Source organism: Camelus bactrianus, chromosome 25, assembly GCF_048773025.1.
Source record: "Camelus bactrianus isolate YW-2024 breed Bactrian camel chromosome 25, ASM4877302v1, whole genome shotgun sequence".
Taxonomy (NCBI): domain Eukaryota; kingdom Metazoa; phylum Chordata; class Mammalia; order Artiodactyla; family Camelidae; genus Camelus; species Camelus bactrianus.
In genome coordinates, this window is record NC_133563.1 from 13,824,519 (window position 1) to 13,847,606 (window position 23,088).

Genomic DNA, 23,088 nt, shown 5'->3' on the forward strand with positions numbered 1-23,088 from the left:
GAGTGGGCTTTTAGGTGAGGTTATTTATTTCATTATTTTCACACATATGAAAATCACTGGGAAAAGTGTATTAGTCTGTTCACACTCATGATTCCCAATCTCAGTTAAACCGTTATAAGCACTTGGTAAAGTTGTATAGCTCCTCTGGACTTTTAGCTCTCCCATTTCCTCAAGTGGTTTTTCCAAACCTATTTTCAAACACTGTTTAATTGAACTGCTTGCACTCTCATAAAGTTTCCTTCCCTTCCACTTCCTCTGTAAAATAGAAGCCATTAACTGGCTGTTTGCTCAGTGGTATTTCAGTCTCTTTCTCTTAGAGGAAAAGATGTTTCTCCTCCTATTCAAACTAAGCCTCCTCTTGCTGGCTCAACTCAATCCCACGTTCTTTATGTTCCTTCCTTCAGCCTCAGCTCCTCTACAGGCTCATTTTCCTTAGCCTGCAGGTACATTCACACATCTGTCATCCTAAAAACCATCCCTATCCTTGTTCCTGTCCCTCTAGTTTCCTCCCTATCGTCTTCCATTCTCAGCCATCTTTTGAAAGTCTGATCTAAACCAAAGCTGCTCAAACTTTAATGTCCCTAAGAGTCACCTGAGGATCTTGTAAAATGAAGATTCTATTTCAGTAGTGGGGTGTGGTCTGAGATTCTGCATTTCTAATGAGTCCCCAGCCTATAACGGTGTTCTAGAAGTCATTCTAAATAGGGAGGAATCTGAACTCTAATTTTCCACTCATTCTTACCTTCCATTTATTTACAACCCTCTTGCTATCTGGAGTCTAACCCCTACACCTCTAACCCTGCCCTCACAAAAATCACCAATGGCCCCTTGAATGCCAAATTCAATGCATACTTTTCAATCATAATGCCCTCACCCTCTATGGTGAGTTAGTCATCTCTGATTCTAGATGCAATCTACTCGCCCGACTTCTATGACTTCCTTCCCTCTCAGTGATTTTTCTCTTATCTATCTAGCTGTAATTTCTTGTCTTCTTTTTGAATTCTCTTTGTTTACCTGCTCCTTAAGATTTTTATGTTCCATCAAAATTTTCACTGAGATCTATTTCACTATATACTCTCTTGAAGTAATCTCATCTAGAAATTTTAATTTCTGCTTGGGTAGCATAGAGTCCACTACCTTCCACTTTAATCCTGCTTGAGCTCAGAGTCAATATATCCTATTGTCAAGCTTGACTCACTAGTATCTCTAACTCAAAGTATAAAATTAAACTCATTAGACACTCCCCCAAATCTGTGTTCCCTATTTTGGACATTTGTGCCATCTTCTACCTATGAATCAAGACAAAAATTTGGAATGACCTTGACCCTTTCCCCATCTTCCATCTAATCATTGAATTATTTAAATTATTTTTCCTTAAAACCTCTCAAAATTCAACTTAATCCAGTCCATCCCTTATTGTACTGCTGTATGGTTCAGGGCCTCATCCTAACAGACTTGTATAATAGTGTCCTCACTGATTCAAACTTCTCCAGTTTCACCTCCTTATGATGCATCTACTAATTGCAGCAAGTATAGTCTTTCTAAAGTGTGCAAAACCCTTCACTGTTTCCCTTTAACAAGAAAATAATACCTAAGCTTAGGAATGACATAAAGTCCTGTGTTATGTAGCCCTATCTCGAGCTTCATTTCCTGCTGCCCCTCTCGCAAATAAACTTTACAGTCCATTCATACTAAACGACTTGGGGTTCCTCATAACTCCATGCCTTCTGACACATTTATGCCTTTGCAGTTCCTCCTCTGTCTCTCTGCAAACTCCCAATAAACTTTCAAAACAAAGCTCAGACACCATCTTCTATGAAATGTATTGTGTAAATTGAGGGAGGCCTACATATTTCTTTAAATATAAAAACATGTACATATAAAATTTACTATTGAGTAGTCATCACTCATTTGTTTTCCTTACATACATTGTTATTATACACAACTATAAACAACACGACCTTCAGCACTTAATCACCTTACTTCAGTATTCTCATTGCAGCTTAAACAAACTTGCAACTCATTATGAATATTACAGTTATACCTTTCTCCTAATGGAAATGTTCAAATTAATTTAAAGCCTTAATAATTTTCTTCTCTAATCTTTCATATCACTGTTTTGATATTTAGACATAGTATTAAAGTGCACACAAATGAATATTGCCTGCTTATAATATCTTCTCTTAAATTCATTATTTAACTTACCATGTTTTAGTACCCTTTTAAAAGGTCAGTTCTGGTTCCTTACAGCATATATAGGAAGCATGTATGTATTTCTAAATTTAATTTATGTAAGAGGAACTTAGGTAAGGTAGTCTCAGTTCTGTGGAAGAAACAGCTATTAATGGTACCCCTCCTGGCTCCCACCATCACGATATGCACATGGACTCTCCCTGAGGGCCAAGGTGAGTAGATGGATGAGCAGGAGGGTGAGCAGTCTTATGAGTGAATGAAGTAGGAGCTCACCTGGAAAAGATGATATTAGCAGTCATTCTCTTCTCCACCAAAACAAAACAAAATATCCTTTCATATTTTGATTAGAGTTAATGTATCAGAATTTGAGAGAGTTTGTCTGGGGTTGAAAGACAAAGCTCTGGGAGTTACTGTCACTACCCATTACTGTCATTTGGGATTGAGTCTACTGCATTCTTTCTTGAAGGAATAAAAGACATGTAATGACTTGTTTAATATCAGTTTTTGCTAGGAATCTTCAAATTTTGCTCTCTATCATAACCTCAATGACAGATATAGTAAGTAATCAATAAATCAATAATCAGAGGAATACATGAGAAAATACTGACCTTGAATTAGAAGAGGTTTCTTTTATTGAAAGAGCCAAATCAACTAGAAAAAAGAGGCTGCAGCTGAACCTTAAATCTAGGGCTAAAAATTAGATGCCCAAATATATCTAAATTCAAAATCATTATCTTACATTAAAATAATAATAACAATAATAAATGTGTAATAAAAATGCATAATTACTATTCAAGAGTACACCTCATTATTCACATAATTTTAAATTAAAGGAAGCATGTAGACCTCCCTCAATCAACAAAACATTTGTGTTCCAGCAAAGCTGATAATGAAGTGAATTTCTGAGGTAACTAAAATGATTAAATTTGAACATCTCTTTTTTTCTGGAGGAGAATGGGCTTAGTTTAAAGTCTGAAAACAAATGGCTTAAGGTAGTGTTCAAATCTATGATTATTTGATTTTATATAGATATAAGAGATTTCTTAATCTTTCAGGGCAGTCTAATTCCATTCAACAAATAACAAGATCTACTAGGTTCTGTGAAGAATTTAAAAACTGATGAGATAGGCTCCTACAAAATGGTAGGGAATATAGACAAAGCTCAAACAAAATGTATTAAGAGCTGTAAGAGTAAGTGAGTGGAGAGTGTCAGTTAATAGAAGGCATCAATCAGAAAACCTGTCACGAAGCAGTTAATATTTTGAGCACTATAGAGGATTGTTAGAACTTTTGCCCATCTGGAGGAAGAGAACATCATCTTAGGGAGCGGTTCTGAAACTTCAGGATGCATAAAAATCTTATGTGTGTGAGTCGGGGTGGGGTGGGGCTGTATCACTCTGTGTCAGTTAGCTGTTGCTACAATAATGATGTTTAACAAAATACCCCAAAATATAGAGATTCAAGACAACAAACCCTTATTGTTTCTCATGATTATGCATGTTAGCTGGGTAGTTCTGCTGATCTGGGCCAGGCTCAGTTGAACTCAGCTGAGATCACTTACGTATCTGGAGTCATCTGGTGGGTCAGCTAAGGGTTGGCTGAACTAGGATGGTCTCACCTAGTAAACTCAGTCTTTTTTCCTGTGGTCTCTAATACTCCATTAGGCTATCCTGGGCTTTTTCTCTTGGCAGAGGTAAGATGGAGTTGAATGGCTCTTGAGATTTGGGCTCAGCAGTGGCACACTGGCACTTCTGCATTCTATTGGCTAAAGCAAGTCTCAAGCCTTGAATGGCTATTCAAGGGATGAGGAAATAGAACCATCTCTGGATGAGATGTGCTACAAAGTCACAATGTAAGGGAATGCATGAGGAAGGGGGAAGGATAAGGGCCATTTCTGCAATTAGTTTACCACAGAGGCTTCTCCATTTTGACTGTAATACTGAGTAGATGGAATGGGGCAGTCTGGTGATGCAGGCTGGGGTAAACCTGACATGTTTATTTTAAATTCAGGCAATAGTGAGGCAACATCTAAGGGCTCTGAGGAGGGAAAAAACATGTTGAGAAGTCTGACTTTAAGAATAAGCTTGTGTGGTTATGGGGCTAATGAACAGAAGCAGCGGATAGGAGAAAGAGGATCTTTTCTAGTCAGGTGGAAGTTAATGAAAGTTTGAATCAATGCAGTAGCAATGGGAACAGAATCAAGGGGAAAGGTAAGAAACTTCCTTACAGGGACTGAATCAATAAGACAGCTGGTAGGAATAGGCAAGGAGGGCCAGAAGCATCTCCGTTACGCTCTTTCACTTTTATACCAAACTCAGATATTCAAAATACACCCAATTATTCCATATCGAGTTCCCAGAATTTATTGTCAATTGTCATATAATAATCCGTCATTTAATGACTGACAGGACAGCTTAAAGCAAATAAAAGCAAAAATAAACAAATGGGACCTAATTAAACGTAAAGGCTTCTGCATAGCAAAGGAAACCAGGAAAATGAAAAGACAATCTACTGAATGGGAGAAAATATATGCAAATGATATGACTGATAAGAGGTTAATATCTAACACATATAAAGAGCTCATACAACTCAATGTTAAAAAAACAAACAACCTGATTTAAAAATGGGCAGAAGACCTGAATAGTTATTTTTCCAAATAGGAAATTCAGATGACCAACAGGCACACGAAAAGATGCTCAACATCACTAATCATCAGGGAAATGCAAATCAAAACTACAAAGACACCTTACACCTGTCAGAATGGTTATCATCAAAAAGTCTACAAATAACAAATGTTGGAGAGGAGGTGGAGAAAAGGGAACCCTTGCACACTATTGGTGGGAATATAAATTGGTGCAGTCACTGTGGAAAACAGTTTGGATATTACTCAAAAAACTGAAAATAGAACTACCACATGACCCAGCAATTCCACTCCTGGATATATATCCAAAAATACCAAAAACACTAATTTGAAAAGATACATGCACACAGCAGCATTGTTTACAATAGCCAAGATATGAAAACAACCTAAGTGTCCATCAACAGGTGAATGGATAAAGTAGATGTGGTATACATACAATGGAATACTATTCAGCCATGAAAAAGAATAGAATTTTCCCATTTGCAGCAACAAGGATAGACTTGGAGGAAATTATGCTAATGAAACAAGTCAGACAAATACTGTATGATAGCACTTACATGTGGAATCTGAAAAATACAACAGACTAGTGACAGTAACAAGAAAGAGGCAGACTCACAGATAAAGAAAACAAACTCGTGATTACCAGTGGGGAGAGGGAAGTGGGGAGGGGCAATATAAGGGTAGGGGGAAAAAAGAGTTATTATGGGATTATATGAAATTACATGTGTGAAACTTTTGAAAATTGTAAAGCACTATAAAATTTAAAGAATCTTTCATTCAATAAAAAAAGAATACTTAAGAAATCTAAAATAATAATAATTGATGGGACATAACAATCATACAGTAGAGATGTGGCACTCAGACCCCCTGCTTTGATCTAACATTCTAATGGAGCTAAGCTTTCTTATCATATCCAAGACTAAAAGATTTTTCAAAGATTGAGTTCATTTAGTAGATCCCTTTAGTTCATTTAGCAGATCCCCCCCATGCAGGGAACCCATACTTTCGTAGATCTCTAATTTTAAAACTTGTAAAATATTTAAAATGAGATGGAGTTACACAAATATGTTATTTTCAATTTTATTTAAATCAAATAAAGTTGTGACTGATGTGAAGAAATTGGCATAGAAAACACATGAATTTAATTAACATAAAAATTTAAAGACAAAATCCTATTACCTAATTATCTTATTCTGAAATAATTAAATGCAAAGGATATACATGTTAAATGGCTACCAACATGTAGGCATAACACAATGTACATAATAGAGTCATAAAACATTTTATACTGCTTCATTATAAATAATTGGAAATATTATTTTTTTCAAACCCAGGTAACAAAACAGTAAATATCATAGTTTCTTTTTTTTTCCCCATTATTTCATTTTATTTTTCTTTATGAGTTGGGAAATAGTATTAGTTATCAAAAGGCTGGGAAAGAAAAATCTGCAGGAACACAAAGGAACAAAACACTCACTCACTCATTCACTTAAATGAAAACAATCAAGAAGATTTTTAGAAGGAGAGGCTAAACGGTACTATGAAGGAGTCACCAGGAATAGAAAAACTGTGGACTACCTTCAAGTATCACCTATAAGGCAAAACAGGGTTGTACACACACACAAAAGTATAAACATTTGATGGTAAACTTTAAAGAATAAGTTCTTTAAAACATGAGTAGCTTTATTCTCTCAAATGGAAGAAAGCCACAAAGGCATAATAGATCAAGTCACTAAGTATAAAATTGGTGTTGTTGACCTGATAACAACTTCTATTTTTCTAAGAAAGGAGACCCAATATGGATTTCAATTTTATTATCTTGTAGTACCTCAAGGTTTGATAAAACTATTCACTCTTATAACCTTGCACACTTAAAGGCAGAAAGCACTTCTTGATAAAGTATTGTAGTAAATTTAAATTGCCACACAAATCTGTGCCCAAAATTCACTTAAAATAGACAATCCCATAGGAATATTTTCATTAAGAGATTTATAGCAGCTACCAGTTAGAATTTTCTTAGTCAGGTGATTATGATTAATTTTCTTTTTTTGTATGTTTTCCTTAAAATATAACAGAAAGGTTTGTCAGTTTTCTCCACTAACAATAATTAATAAAAATCAGAAATTGCCTAAGAAAACAGAGTCCAAGGGAGAAAAATATGAAGAAATAATATATTTCATAAAGTGGTTAAGTGGATTTTTTTGAAAACATGTTTATTTGCATCAACTGAGGACAATGTTGGAGATTAAACAGCTATTAGGTTTACTGTGGATATAAACATGCTATGTACAATGATATTTATAATTCTTCTTTTATTTTTCATAGACTTCAAAGTGTATCTTTTATAGAAACTGGAACAGGGTGATCTGGAAAGCAAGTTTCAGTTAATTAGGAAAAAATTAAATTAGCATGAAATAACAGGGTGAAGAATTAAAGATCATTATCTTAAAAATAATGGAGTTACCCTTAAGTGTGCACATGCAAGAAGATACTGTAAAATGAATTGTTCCAGTTTACTTGATTTTATTTCAGCTTCATACACTCTAAAATACTGCTTTCATGTATAATATCAAAGAAAATATTAAATGCATGTATATTATTTTAAGGGCTTGATGATATATTTCACATTCTTTAGACTTTACTCAGGCTATAAATATATTTATATTATCAGTCAATTAGTTTTTTTAAGTAAATTAAAACTGTAGCATGGGGGGATAATTTTTCACCTCATATGTCCCTACTTGATTATGTTCATTTTTTCTGAAAACTGTATCAAAAAATTAAACAGTAATCGAGTGTGTTTCTACCTCATGCTGCTATTCTTCATGCACTCTAATTCTTTATAGTTTACATTTGAAGACGGGTTAACTGAAATCAACTAGTAAATATGATTATGGAATTAGGCTTCTGAAATCCATTAACATTTAACCAACTCAGAGGGCAATGCTGTTCTTCCTGAACTTTTATTAAAGTTGTGCAATAGTACAAACTTATTGTTAGTAGGTTTGTGTAGAAATAACACCATTTCACTGGTGTAATACATATTTTTCAAAGGATTATGGCAGGCCTGTTTTTATTCTTCATGTGTACTCTTTGTTGTTGTTGTTCATTCTCTTCTTCTTTTTCTTCAGTCTTATATGAAATAAACCATATTTATCATCTGGCTACTATAGCTCCAAAACAAGATCCAGTAGTAGTTTGAAGCACAGCAAGCTGAACAGTTTCTTCCCTTTTTAAAGCATGACAGTGAGTGGCATTCTCTACAGTCAAGCCGCGTGAACACAGTCATCCCAAGTAGAGACTTCAGTGAACTCAAAAGGTTCCAAGTTCACAGTCAAGAACCTTGGTGACTTCACATAACTGCTACTTGTTGCTGGAAGGGAGACAATATTGTTTGCTTCAGAAGTTTTCAAGCAGTTTCTCATCTGGTGGCCTCTCCAGAATTCTTTGTGGTTTTCAGAACTGCTTTTGACATTGTGCCTTCAAAAGTCCAAAGGTCGAATCATCATAGTTGTGGAACGTAAGGAGTAACTGGGCCCTTTGAAGTAATGCCACTTTATCCCGTTCAGTTTTCCATGGTTCTGTCCCGCTGTATAGAACATTCCATTTAGATTGGATGGGCCACAAGCATCAAACCACCAGCCTGAAAAATTAGTTAATAACGAAAGAGAGAAGAAGGGGAAGAAACAATTATAAGTAAATGGAAAATTTGGAAATGAATGCCAGTAACTGAGGGGAAGCCTTCATACTTGTGATTATTTGCAAACAGGAGGTATTTAGTAAATATCTTCTTGGTAGTGAAATTGTTTCAAATGGCATCCAGTTTAGACAGTGTACAAACAAGTGGGAGAGAAAAATGCTCTCATGAAAATCAGCTTTCAGGGTCACTCCACTGGGACTCATTTCCCATTGTAAGGATGGGGAGCATCTGAGCTTCAAGATATGATATATGACAGGTCTGAATTTATAAGAAGGACGGAAAAATGCAGATACTCTTAAGAGGCATTCGACCTGAAGCCTGTTATTGGAAATAGATTAACTATTAGTGATGAACTTCAGCAGCTTAGACAACTGACATCTAAAGAGAAAGAAAGATGTTCTCCACCTACTTCATTATTTTACCAAGAACTGGCCCTCAGCTGCTTCTGAAATTAATGGATACTGGGAGATGACAATGAATTTGAATTGCTCTTCTCTCTCTGTAGTTCATAGCAATATGGGAAGTGTTCAATAGTAGCCATATAATTCCTACATAGTAGTATTTTTTTCTGTGACTGTTTAAGATCTTTCTAAACTTAGTAAAAAGAAGAACGATGAGTAACAAGAGATCCTATGCTCACATAGCTCTCTGCAAGGATAACTCAGTACTTTTTTTTTTTTCCATAAATCAAATTCCTAGATTTTTAGATAAAACATAGTACTTTTTCTCCCTCTCCTGAAGTAACACTATTGAAATCTTTAGGGAGAGATTAATGCAGAGACATTCTGGCATATTTGTATTTGGATACAGTTGACCTCCCTTTGATTGCAGAGTTATACCTAAGGGACTAATAGCTAAAGAAAGAGAAAGCTGTACAGCTGATGTTTAACTGTAATACGAGCAACATCTTGCAGAAACTTTAGAAAAAGTTAAATGGAGAAAAGCTAGTTCTCATTTTTCAATTTTGGAAAATGAATATAGCTGGTTTGTGTTTATGAAGTCATAGTAGAGGCATAACAAGCTGTATCAATCACCAATTCATACTAGGGAAAAGGTATGTCGATGAATTTGGAAAAATACTGTATTCAATGCTGTTTTACCAACTGCATGCAAACAACATAGATGTTAATGCAGTCAAAACATGAGGGCCAAGAAGGTTCTTGTTTGGCAAGGAAGGAGGAAACTGTAAAATTCCACATTTTTTTCCTTAAGATTAATTCCTTTAAAATTATTTTTGTAAGTACAACTAGTAAAAATATGCTATTTATATTACAAAAGACATTCTAATTCTAGGGAATTTATTTACCCGTAAGACTCTCAGAGGACAAAATGAAACTCAACTTGATTGCTTCGGTATTTTAACTTTCTCCTCCTTTTCTATGACCTTCTTGAGGCACTCTTCCATCATGTTAATGAACCTTTCATAGTCTTTCAAATATCCACCATGGTCTCTAAAGCAAACACAGTTATTCTATTGTTGGGAACTACTACAAATCATAGAATGATCCTCCAAGTTAACATTAGGATACTTAGGGTAAAAGCGTGTGGTTTTGTTTGGTTTATAGAAAATCATAAGAGTTCTGGAAGAGTGTGGGAAGACAGAGGTCTATTGCAACAGAAGCCTGGCAATGAAGGGCACAGGCTAAAGGATACATTCACTGGGAAACTTGCAAGCTTAGGAAAGAGACAAGAAACAGTAAGGGCACATGAGAGAATCAGATAAATTGATCTTGTGTATCTTTTCTAATGACCAAAGTGGGGTAATGTTTGTGGTAAGAATGGCGTTCTGAAGACATTGAAAGAAGATGAATATGGCCAGGTCAGGGTTAACAAGAGAAATAGTAGCCTGAAGCTGAGAGGGTCTGAAGACTAAATCACATGGTCCTTTGTTCATTATCCTAAGAGCAATGAAAAGCCACGGTCTGTATTTCCTTCGCTTCGTGTGGCAGCTAATAGTTTGCTTAACACATGACTGGCAGAGACTACAGGCTTACTGACAGACTGACTCTCCTCCTAAAGCCTCTATGGTCTGGATTAGTCTAATTTACTAAAAAGGCTATATTTGATAGACATTTGAATATATAACATCCATGTTTACTGTACTCATTTTTTCTTTCTTTATTCATTCTACACTGTAATTATCATGAAGTGTTGTCACACAACACTCAACAAGACTCGTGGTCCTTGCCCTCATGGAACTTACTCTTAATGTGAGAAACAGACAAAAAAGGAGCTGGATCCTGAAAGATGGGTGTAAGTTCACTGGACAGAAAGAGATTCTAAAGACAGTAAGTACCCTGGGAGAGCAGGAGAGAGTGCCTGCCAAGCAGCTTGGCTTGGCTGGACTGCCAGTGGGTCAGGGGTTGGCGAATGCAGGGCTAGCACATTAAACAGGAGCGAGAACATGGAGGTTTTTATTATATGTTTAGAAATTTTCTTGTGGGCAAATGTGGAGTGTAGAGGGCACTAGACCAGAAATTAGAAGACCCAGAATTTGAATTCTGACTTCACCAATTAATAACCAAGGAACCTTAGGCAATAGTATAAACAGTATTTGATATTTATTGAACAGTTAACATGTGTCAGGGACTCTGCTAAAATATTTATATGCATTCTCTCATTTTATTCCCCAAACAGCCTTAGGTGGTATGGCAAGTACCATAATGCAGACACTGATGCTCAGATAGTTTAAGGAAATTTTCCAATGTCACACAGCCACTTACCCCTCATTCATAAGATGTAGATTATATGTATCTGATTAACCACTTTTACAGCACAGTTGCAGGTATAAAATAAAATGGTGCACTATTAGAACCTGTAAAATCCTATCTAAGTGCTTTTTTAAGTTATCTAGGAAGCAGGCAGAAGTTTTAGAGCAGGAACAAAAAGGATTATGTCCTATGGGGCACTATAATGATTTAATAATGAAGGCTATCAGTGGCCAACATATTTCCTTATTTGCTTGGTGGGGTTAATTAGAGAAATACGAAAATAATTTGGACCCAAATGAGTACAGTTGTTCCATGCTTGCATTGTAAAGATATGGCATTTAAGTGCTTAATATTGGTTTTGTTTTCAGTGATTTGTTTTAACTTCATGTGGAAATCAGAGGTTAAGGTTTTTGATTATCTCTTTATCTTAAGACCAGTGAGCCATGAACACTATGGAGTATTAAAGAGCAACTGATGAAAATAATAATTATAAATTAAGATGGTAGAAAATGAAATGAAAGGGCAATTATTTCTCATGACAGGGTTGTAGTGTCTTTTAAGAAATACTCTGAACTTTAAGGTAGCAAAAATAGTTATTTCTGTACAAGCGAGTATTCTCTGTTTTCTCTGACACATGCATTAAAACAAGCAAGGAATTTCTTTGTATCAAATATTTGTTTGCCCACTTTCTACCTCTCTTTGAAAAAATTAAGCATTACCAGGTCTTTTAAGCATAAATCCTGAAGAGATGTGGTTTATAGAAAGCAAGCAAAAGCATAACAGACTCCTGGTCACTTATATGTACTCTTTGGCATTCATAGATAATCATACGTACTCATGGGTACTCAGAACTCAGAGTTTGCATAGACTGAGGTGTCCTTGTGAACAAATAAAGGAGGATGTCTAGGTTTGCATGATAAAGAAACCAGATAGCTGAATTATACCCTCTATAATCCTGGAGAAATATTAACTTTGTGCTTTGTTCTGTAAGTGCCTGGGAATGACAGATGAGCAATATGTTAAAGAAGTTAATATAGAAAAAGGCACTTTAAGCTTAAAAGAACTCAGTGATGCAAGCAAAGAATGGAAGAAAGCAGCAGCTTCCATCTGCTGTTGGGACAACTGATAAAATGTCTCAAATGTTTTAAGACTGGCAACTGCTGAGATGTACTTTGCCAAGCATTTTTCTTCGTAACCTGTAACCTCATGTATATTTTAATAAGAAATCTGAGATGCATGTTTCTAATTCATTTACACTTAACTCATTAAAATTTAGTTTTGTAATAACTATCCTGGGCTTCCTAGGCCTTTAAAAATCATTTAAGCCTTTATCTTTGAGGCAGAAAATTCACATTTTATCACCAATAAGTGAAACTTTGCCCAGAAAACAGGACCTTAATTCTAAACTTTGAACTCAGGAAGTTCAAATTTATTTGAAAGTCAGGAAACCTTACTCTCAAATTCTTCTGATCCTAAACAAAATGTCTCTCAATGCTTCTTTTCCAAGGTAAAAAGCACAGCAAAATTAAAAGATACATCTGTTGTTACGAGTTTCTTTCATTCATTTTTCAATGCATGCATTCTAATCAGCAATATGCAAAATAAGTTGCACAGAGAAGAATTGTCCTCTTTTATCACTAAGGATGGGGCTAGAAAAACTGATTGGTGCCATCGTTATCAATGGGATCATCATGAAAATCACGGGCCAAGTTCACGTGTACAAAGTCGGCCTTCCCCATAACTAGCCTCAAGGAGCAGCAGCATGTTCTTATTGTGGGAGGCAAAGGACCTTTCTGGAGGTCTGTGTTCCCTCTGTCATTTCATACTATACCTACTTCGAGTCAAGGACGTGGCTTTTTTCCCTTTCTCTTCTCTTTGTTCCATAGATAAAAAGTTGTTTATCCTGGCCAGTAATCTTGCATTCATTTAAGTCCTCTAGGTATTCCCTTACTGTCTCTTTCCTCCCTTGGACTTCATTTCACTTTTAACCATGTTTAAGTGAGGAAATCATCAGGAAAATGTGCTACAAACAATAAAACAGATCTAAATTCTTGACTTTGAATGCCATTCCTTTATAGAGTGGCAGTAAAAGGAGTGGATAAGGTAATGGCTTATCTGGAGGTTGCCTTCAAATCCTACCTCTGACACTAATTCCATGACCTTTGGCAACTTATCTAACTCTTTCATATCTCAGTTCTTGCCAAAGATCTCTATTTCAAAGGGTTTGTAAAAGCATCATATAAGTTCTTAAATATAAATAATTTATGATAATGCAAAAATGCCTGTTATACACTGAGTGCAATAAATATCCACTATATTATTTATTACTAGTGTAAAATATAAACAACACTAAGTGTTTGGTTATTTCTTATCCACTGTAAATTTATTAACCTTTGGTGGCAACCTGGTGCTACAGGCATACCAGTTCTGAATCACTTTCCAAACTTACCTTTTAAAATGTATTTTCTGATATTCTTTGTTCTTTTTCCAGTAAGTGAAAAGTTCTCCCCAGAAAATAGGAATATAATCCTAATTTTGCACTTAGGATGTTCAAATTTATTTGAAAATTACAAAGCCAATACTCAAAATTTTCCAATTTGGACTTTAGTTTTCTGGGGTTTGATTATTCTTAAAATTCAGTCCCAGTCTTCAATATTCATCCGTTTGTTCCATGTGTGAGCATGCAAATTCATGTACACATACTTATGCTTTTTAAATCTAAGTTCAGGAAAGAGTCACATTCGTACTCACGTTGATTTATTTTTATGTCTTCTCATCAAGATCATTTGTGATTTCACAATGTCCTTTCAGAGTCTCTGAAAGCATATTCATTCATTTAACTAATATTTACTGAGCATATCCTATGTGCCAGACACTATGCTAGGCACTGAGAATACAGTGGTGAAGAGTAAGAAGTCCTTGCCTTCAAGGAATGTACATTTTTGTGGAATAGGCTTAGAGATTATGTACTAAATAAGAAATTGCTTAGAAATAAAGTCATGCAATATAGAGTTCTGTGATCAATCTTAAATTATCCACATGGATCTTTTCTCTCAACATTTTTGCCTTAAAACCTGGGGAATGCCAGTTACCTGACAATGGTTAGCACATCCTTCCTGGGTTATTAACAACTCTAAGATGTTTATATTTTCCCAAAGATCTTGTCACTTCAACCAGTTGGAGAGGCTGTTAATTTCTTTCATTTTCTTTGTCTTCTTCAAGATTATATAGCAGGCAAGGTAAACATTTATCAACTCTCTGCTGCCAGCATCTGAGTGTACTAGGGTGTACTAAGAAATTTATGTGTATGGCTTCATTCCGTCTCTTAGAATTGAACTGAGAAATATCCTTTGTTAGCTTTAGCAAAGTCTTGTCTGTTGGCTGACATAGTTTATGCGTGGGAAAGAAGACTGGAGTTTCTAACACAACAGATTCTTTCTGCAGAAGGTTAGGTCACATTTTCACATAGTTTTTATATTATATACCAAATATGAAAATTGTGTTGAAAGAAAAGGTAAGTAAAGAATGTAAAGCAATACCATGTTTTGTTAGTTTTTTTTTTTTTTTTGGTTGGCAAACTTTAGCAATTGTAGTTCTAACATACTTTTAGAAAAACTTATTCTGAAGAATGCTAATTTGCTACCAAAGACCATGTTTTATTTGAATGTACATTTGCTTTGAATGTGACAACCTAATGAGAAATGTTTTTATTTTCATAATTTTAGTCATAGATTTTTTTTGCACATTTAGGTTTATATACAATGAATCGACATGCACAAATGCATTCATTGAATGATATTACATTGTCATTTCTTAAATGTTAAATAATATATAAAACATTAAGTTTTAAAAAAACTGAATCCTTTCCTTGGGCTCAGGAGGGGACAATAAGAGCTTTCTTGTGGGACTAAGAAAATATTTTCTATAATCACGTGTTAAATTTATCCCTCCTATTACTGAAATATACATATTTGTCATACTATCCTATGTAAAGAGGGAAACTTAAGGAGAAAACTTAAATTTTCCTAAGGTCAATGAAATCAAAGAGCACAGATATTTCTGGCTTATAAATGTATGCCGACAAATTATCGCTAATGTCAGTTTCACAGAAAATGTGTGTGGTAATTTTGACCTTGAACTATATGGTCTAGTCCCATAAGAAATGTTCAATGAAACATAAAAATTATTAAATATTTAAATTGGATGTATTTTATTCAATATTTAAATTGGATGCATTTTACTCAATATTTAAATTGGATGTAAAGTACATATGCTTCTGGGAAAGGAGGTATAAAACACTGTGGTATCTATTTCTTGACTTATGCAAATGTGATTTCTCATTCTGCTATACCTCCTTTCCACTCAGAAATGTACTATGAACTACAACCCATGCACTGAAAAATAATATTACTTGTTCTTCCCTACTGCAGCCACAATGAGTACTTGGAATAATAAAATCACAGAACCAGAAGAAAACACAAGATAATTTTATCTAGACCCACAATTAGAGGAATGTGCATAAGTAAAGTCTTTCAGGTAAATAACTTTATATTCTCTTCTTGAAGGTATCCATAACTAGAAATGCACAATCCTTCCCAGCAACTCATTCCAGCCTTTGATCCCTGGACACTCCATCTAAAATCGCTTCCCGCTTCCTCCAATAACTCTGTCACATGTTATATTTTGTCCCTAAACTTTTTGTAGCTTGAAATTGTGTTTTTTATTTGTTTGTTTACTTTTTTGTTGATGGTCTCCCTCAATAGATACAAGCTCAATTCTATCTTGTTTATTTTTCCAATAGTAGTTGACTCTTTTAATAGTTACTCATTAAAAAATAATGTTAAATTGACAGAAGAAAAGTTAAGAAGTTAGGATGTTAGAAAAGAAGGAAGAAAGATCAAAATGTTGTACCTTATATATAGCTGAGATATCTTCTGCTTTCAATTAAGCCTATCTCCTGTTGTTCAGTCTTTGACAGATAAGGGTAACAATAATACCACAGTCTCCAACTAAAATACCCCCATGTATTTGAAGAAAACTATTTAGGACAGTTAGCAGACAGTAAATCTTACTTTATCCTTAATTCTTTTTAGAAGAAACAATGGAAAATATATAAATAAACAAGAGAAAACAAAGCTTTAATTGATAATGACAGAGAACTAAGAATTATTAGTTTCAAGGAGTATGAAACCTCTCTGCTTTTAAGAAACTATTTTAAATATTCAAAAAGTCCAAATAACAAAATTTTTCAGAAGAAAGGAAAAATCATCAGATGGAGAAAATGGCTCTAAGGGAAACTATGACAGAGAATAAATGGTGGTGGGGGGTAGCTAAGTAGGACATAAGTTCCAGGCAATACTCAAGTTACCCAGACTGTCACTGACATTCATCCTTATGTTCTCCAGTTCTTAGCTATCTAAATTCCACATTTTAGTTGTGCAGAGTGAATAGCTTTGCAAGACCTGGATTCTTTCAAAAGGATATTTGATAGGGTAATGGCGTTTATTACAAAAACACATTTACTTAGACTGTTCTAGCCCAGGCAATAAGTGGAAATTTTCTCTCCCCAACATGTGTTTATTAGTGAGTAAGAGGCAGGCCAAGAATGATTATGGATGAAAGAACATGACAAAATTCAATCATCTGAAGCAGAAGTAAAACCACAAATCTGAGCAAAGAAGTTTTCTCATCGACAACCAAGAGATGCATTCTTCTTTTTGCTTTGCTCTATGTTTTCATTATTATGACAGGAATATGAACATATTGGAAACATTGGAAAGATTTTACCATTGGTCTTTCATATGTTGTATTTACTTGGTTAGAAAAATTGTCTGTAAAAACAGACATGGAGAAAATGAAGAGTATTTCAGTATTAAAATGAGCAGGAAATTGGACAGATTTCTTTTGTCCTTGTATAAAGTTGCTGACAATTCCATTTATGGGATCAAGAAAGTAAGTAATATTTTCTTTCAGGAAAAAATTTCAAAACCTAACCTGTGGGTATCATCTAAAAAAATATTCTAAATTTGTAACAACTGTTTTGGGGGAGGAGACCATCAAATTGCATATAGAAAACTTTTAACTATTTGATGAGGTTGAATGTTATGCCAAAATGGCATGTTTAAAGCTTAAGGAGAGGATATGATAGAGACAGCATCCTTACAAGTTGGCTTTGGTAATACTAGGGCTGGTCTCATGTTGAAAAGATGTCACTACAAGTGGAGTGGATGGGAATCAAAATGGGATGTGATTTGGTGGTAGTAGTAATGGAGGGTTTGGGAGTGGAGAGTTCTCCAGAACCTTCCCTCTATACTGTTTCATGTTTTATCAGCTGGTAAGAAAAATGTCAGCCTAATGATTCATTTCATTAGATTCAAAATTTGAAAGTGACTTTAAGGGTGCAAAGAGGTTAATTCATTTGTTCATGCACAACATTTTTTTATTGAGTTCCTATGTGCCACAATCTACTGAGCTAGATGTTAAGGATACAATGGTGAACATTTACTTACTTTTGTTTTCTCTATGTACAAACTTGAGATTTGAGTTTCTCACCTTGCTTATCTCACAGAGTTGGTTTGGAATTCACGGAAAATAGTACAACATATTCAATAACATGTAATAATATGTAATATTAATGATAGTAATATCGTATTTGGGGAAGTAAAATGATAAGAGTTTTTTTTAAAGAGTTTTTTTCCTTACTAGCATGAAAACACGTTTTGTTGAAGGTGGGAGTGATTACTATTCCATTAAGAGAGAAAACCAACACTAAAACTGTGAGAGGAGAAACAATGGAAAAAGTTTCTTTGACAATTGTGTTTGGTGCAAACTTTTTTGCCAGAGCCTATAACATTTTTGAGCTACATCATTTGCCATCAGGTTTTAGCTCAGTGTTTCTCAAGCATTGGTCAGTCATGTAGCAACTTCCCGATGTTTACCATACGTACGCACTTATAGCTTTTGTTAATATTTAATAAATATTTTCCTTTAAATCAATGATTTGTTAAATGTCAACTATTGTGAATACTTTTAATTATGCAAAGTTTACACCATTCCTTTAAAGAGGAAATCAGTACTCTATACTATAATAAAAGGTAGATATAAAATTCAATAAAACTAAAATAAAATCACCTTTTAAAATTCTAGATAGGCGCATTGCCTAACCAAGGCCTTGAGCCTGAGGCCAAAGAGTTTATTCTTTCTTTGCTTAGAAAGGTTATTACTAAGTGCTGAAGAAGTGTTATAGATATGTTAGCACCAAATTGAGAATTTCTCTTTGACACAGTCAGAAGGTTGAGAAAATATTTTAAAAGTGCAAACAGATTCACTGTTTAACTCAGTGATACAACATTATTTAACGGTATCTCCTATGCCAGCTCAGATGTCCTGCAGAGGTCAATACTGTATAATATACAGCCCCCGTATAGCCAGTCTGCATTGTAAACTTTAGATCTAGCTACACCTCTTTATTCTTCTTAATCTGTTTCAATAGGATGGTCAATAAACTCTATTACACAGTTATAAGGCATTTTGTAAGAAATTTTGTTCTTTTGTTTTTTCTGTATGCTGAATTCTCAAATTGTTTTTCATGCCACTATGAGTATCAAGTATTTAGAAGGTAGATAACTGACTTTAAGCAGCTCAATAATTTATTCAGAACCAAGCTTAGCACACTCCCACCATAGATACTGGAGGAGGAGGCAAACCTCTAAATATGCTAGCAATGTCTTGCACAAGAACATATGGTAAATTAGTGGGCAGAAGAAAATGATCTCCAGGGACTTGCTTTTAAGTTTCCTGACCAGAAGATCATAGTTCTTTCTCACAGATAAGAAACCTCAAGCCTCAAACCAATGAAGCATAACTTAGAGAATGGCCCTGTAGGACTTACCTCCTGTTAGCATGAGGGCACATTTGCACATGCAGTTGTCATTATCAGCATCTTTAGTGCTGAAATCAGCACCGTGTAAGATCAGGCTGCTCTGTTTTCCTGCAGTCCCAGTGTGACCCTTTAAATACAACCTGAAGTTTAAAAAAAAAAAAAAAGGAAAGATAAGCCAGTCAACAGAATAACAGAACCCAGAAGACTTGTTTGTTGAATGTTTGCCTTTTTCATAATTTTCTCCCTTCTCTGAACTAAACGTTTCTAACAAACTGCTGTGAGACTCAGATTCCCTAAACCAAAAGAAAGAAAGAGCGATCGAGAGAGAGACAGAGAGAGAGAGACGGAGAGAGACAGAGAAGGAAGGAAGGAAGGAAGGAAGGAAGGAAAGAATCCAAATTAGACAGGTAAAATTCTCTCTGGCTGTGTGCTTGGTGTTATTTCACCATGCATACTCAAATTCATATGGTTTTCTGATAATGCAAGATCCACAAAAGGAAATAGGTTTATTTTATTACTACAAGTATTAATCCCTAAACAAAAAATGCCTTGTAGAGTGTCACTACAGCATATCACTGTGGTAATACTGAATATTGATGATGTGCTAAACAGAGGACTTACTCCATGCCAAGCACTCTGCTAAATGCTTTCCAGTTGTTATTTAATTTGATTTTTATATTAAATCTGTGATCCAGGTACCAATATTCCAATTTTGTAAACCAAGGCTCAGAGGCTAAGTAAGCAGGAATTTAGCTATGGTTGATTTTAAAATCCAAGCTCTTATTAATCATTAGGTAGCCCTCCCCTGTTAGGTGCAGCAGTCCCATCTCCCACACTTTCCATACTGCCACCCACCCTATATTAACCCTATTATTAAAATAATAATAATTTTGTAAGAAGAGTGACTTGTTGGTTTAATAGTTATTGTAATAAAAACATATTTGTTGATCACATACTATATACCAGAAATTATTCTAAGCGCTTAAGATATGTCAGCAAACAAAAGAGAGAGAAAGACATGCCCTTGAGGGTCTGCATTCTGGTAGTATTCCTAAAATGAAGTTCAAAACCCTACTGTTTAAGCCACAAATATGGCATTCTTCAAAGACCCTGCCTTACTCTCTAGAGACATTTCTTATATAAAATTTACATTTTATATGATTTTTGAAAAAGACCTATTCACTAGGCCAACAAATTTGTGTTTTAAGCTAGCATCTCAAATGACTCTTTGCAGACTGTCCTAGAGAACATTTTGAAGAATACTGGTCTACAATTCAAAAACTTGTTGACAAATCATAATAGTGGTCTAATGTAGTTCCCTGACATCTGCTAATTTCCTACGGATCCTACAGGCTGCTTTCATAACCATTTGGGCACTTCGAACAAACAAACTTGCTCAGGTCCTTCATGGTTCCTCAGGGCTCAGAACAGCTAAACTAAGGTTGTCAGTGGCATCAGATTGATATTCAAGATCTACTCTGGTTGAAACCTACCCCTCTCTCTAACTCCATCTGATATTCCTTTGCTCTCTTTCATCAAAATCATCTAGCAATATTCCCTTCAAATCCATGTGTGTTACCACTTCTGTGCCTGAGCATCACTTATGAATCCCAGCCACCCACAGTGTAGATATTAGGTGATTAAATCTCTATGTGAGACACTGCTAGGACCTAGGCTAACTCTAAACAAAATTCTATATAATTACTCAACAAAAAATAGTAAAGATTAATTAACATTTGGATCTATATATATATATTTCTATATATATTTGACTTATGTTTGCACTTAAATATAGGTATATGTCTCAATATTATTTTGTGAGGTTAATAATATTTTTAGCAAATAACAGTAGTGTTGAATGATAATGATTATGCCAAAATATTTTACAAATATTCTGCAGAAATTTTAGCCATAGCAAAATATATAATTAGATCCTACTCAAGTCTTGTTTAAATAATTTATAGAACCTGTAGTTAACAGAGGGCCAAAAAGCTTCTGATACTGAATTATCACATATAAGCTTATATTTTAAAACTCTGAGAGGTAGTCTAAAAGTCACTGGTGATACAAAACTGTAGATTTTTAAAGTGTGAATTCACAGTTTAGGTTACAGGCAGCCCATGTGGAGGTAGTTTTCACCAGGGGAAAGTAAGGTGAGAGGTCACCAAGGGGAGTCCTGGGACATGTTACCTGGTGACCTTACCATCTTCTAAATCTGGTCTGAAGTTTTAATTTGATCACTTTCTCATCCTTTCAGAGATAGACACATACTCATAAAACTAAGGGGGAATTTTGTCAGGTCTCCATTTACCATCAAAATAGGGGGCCTGGTCTCATGGTCTCCTTAGAGAGAATTTCACACAGAAAGACAAATTTTAATCAGAAAGTATCTTGTTTGGTGAACACAGAATTGGAGTCTGGGGAAGAAGATGAATGATTTCGAAATTAAGTAGAGCTCTGATTCTGCTGGCCTGAAATCCCTCCCCCACCCCTCACTGGGAGTGGGTAAGCTTAGCGCACAGGCATTCCTGGACGAGTGATGCTAATTCCAACTCTGATTCTTGGATCCTCTATAATTTTTGATGACTCTCCTTCTTACTAACTTAAGGTATGTAAATACCATTTTCTCTGTAGTAGCTTTAAACTCACTAATGGGGATAAACTTTCCAGGACACAGTGATTTTTCTACACAGTCTTTTGTAGGTTATTTAGCACAAATGTTGTAAATGAGTGACTGCTATGTACTGAATATAGTTTATAGTTTTATATAAAGGTTAAACTTAAACCTCATAATTTACAATAATTTATTTGTATTACCAAGGCAATAGGAATGCACAATTATAAATTTAGAAAGTAGAGAAAAGCAAAAGGAAAAAAATAAAAAGCAACCCAAACCTCATCTCCAAATACAGCTACTCTCGACATTATGGTTTATATACATTTAGACTTTTCCTTGTTTTTCCCCTCCAAATATAAAATATTAATTATATTTAAGTAAACGTGTAATACCTGATCATATTCTATAAAAATTTTGAACAAAGCAAGTGAAGTTTTTGCCCACAGGCCCATCTCATCTACCAATCTAGAAGTAATTGCTTATGTCAGTGTTGTACCCCTAAAAGGGTTTCTCCTCATGTATAAATATAAGTGAAAATAAAATCATACTTTACATGTCTTTTAATAACATGCTTTTCATATATGATTTTACGACTATTTTTCCAAGCCATTACATATTCTTCTCCAACATCATTTGGAAGCTATTCTATGACTTTATCATCAATTGTCACAAGTTTAAGGGTATCTTCATATATCTCTAAATACGTATGCAAGTATATACGTTAGGGTTGGAATAAATTATACAATAAACATCTACAATGTTTTGTCCTGACCTTCACCTCCATGGGTCTCATTAATGGTGTACGTTAGGATCTGTGAGTAAAGAGACATTTTTTCCAGATCCACTTAATCAAGACTTGAAGGTCAGTTTTCTCGTCCTTGCAGCTTCTTCCTGTATTTTTTAAAAAAGTCTTTTAACTGGTCTGACTATTGAGTCTTGCTCTTGACGCTTCTCCCTAGAATCCACTCTGCATGTGGCTGATTCAAAAACATGCCTCTCATCGTCATTCCTCTACTCTGGTTAAAATCCCTTGGTTGTTCTCCCAGCACATAAAGATAAAGGCCAAGTCCCTAACTGTGGTTTATGAGGACTTTGAAGATCTAGCCCTCATCTACTCTCTCCCACACCAACCCCACACCTCCTACCTCTTATTTCCCGCACACATACGTGATGCTCCAGACTTAACCAAACGCTTGTTCCCTTAAAGCACCACAGTCTTATTTCTCTGTCCCCTCTTCCTGGAAGGTCTTTCCAGCTGCTGAACTCATATGCACCCTTTGAGATTCACTTCAAGTATGACCTCGAACATCAGGTGGCTATCGTTATGATGAAACACTGTGCTGT

The 23,088-nt window shown here is 35.0% G+C and overlaps 1 protein-coding gene across 3 annotated transcripts in view; it reads right to left on the minus strand.

Moving 5' to 3' along the window:
• Positions 1 to 5,900: 5,900 nt before the first annotated feature.
• The window catches only part of ANGPT1 (angiopoietin 1), a 233,702-nt gene continuing 216,514 nt past the window's right edge, over positions 5,901 to 23,088 (minus strand). For 2 of the 3 annotated variants that reach the window (XM_010955829.3, XM_010955830.3), the window contains exons 8-9: positions 19,137 to 19,267; positions 5,901 to 8,477 (exon numbers count right to left, since the gene is read on the minus strand). In XM_010955829.3, the coding sequence (XP_010954131.1) occupies positions 8,317 to 8,477; positions 19,137 to 19,267 (292 nt within the window). In that variant the 3' untranslated portion in view covers positions 5,901 to 8,316. Of the gene's footprint in view, positions 8,478 to 19,135; positions 19,268 to 23,088 lie in introns of those variants that run through there. The other variant, XM_045517264.2, reaches the window with a different exon arrangement.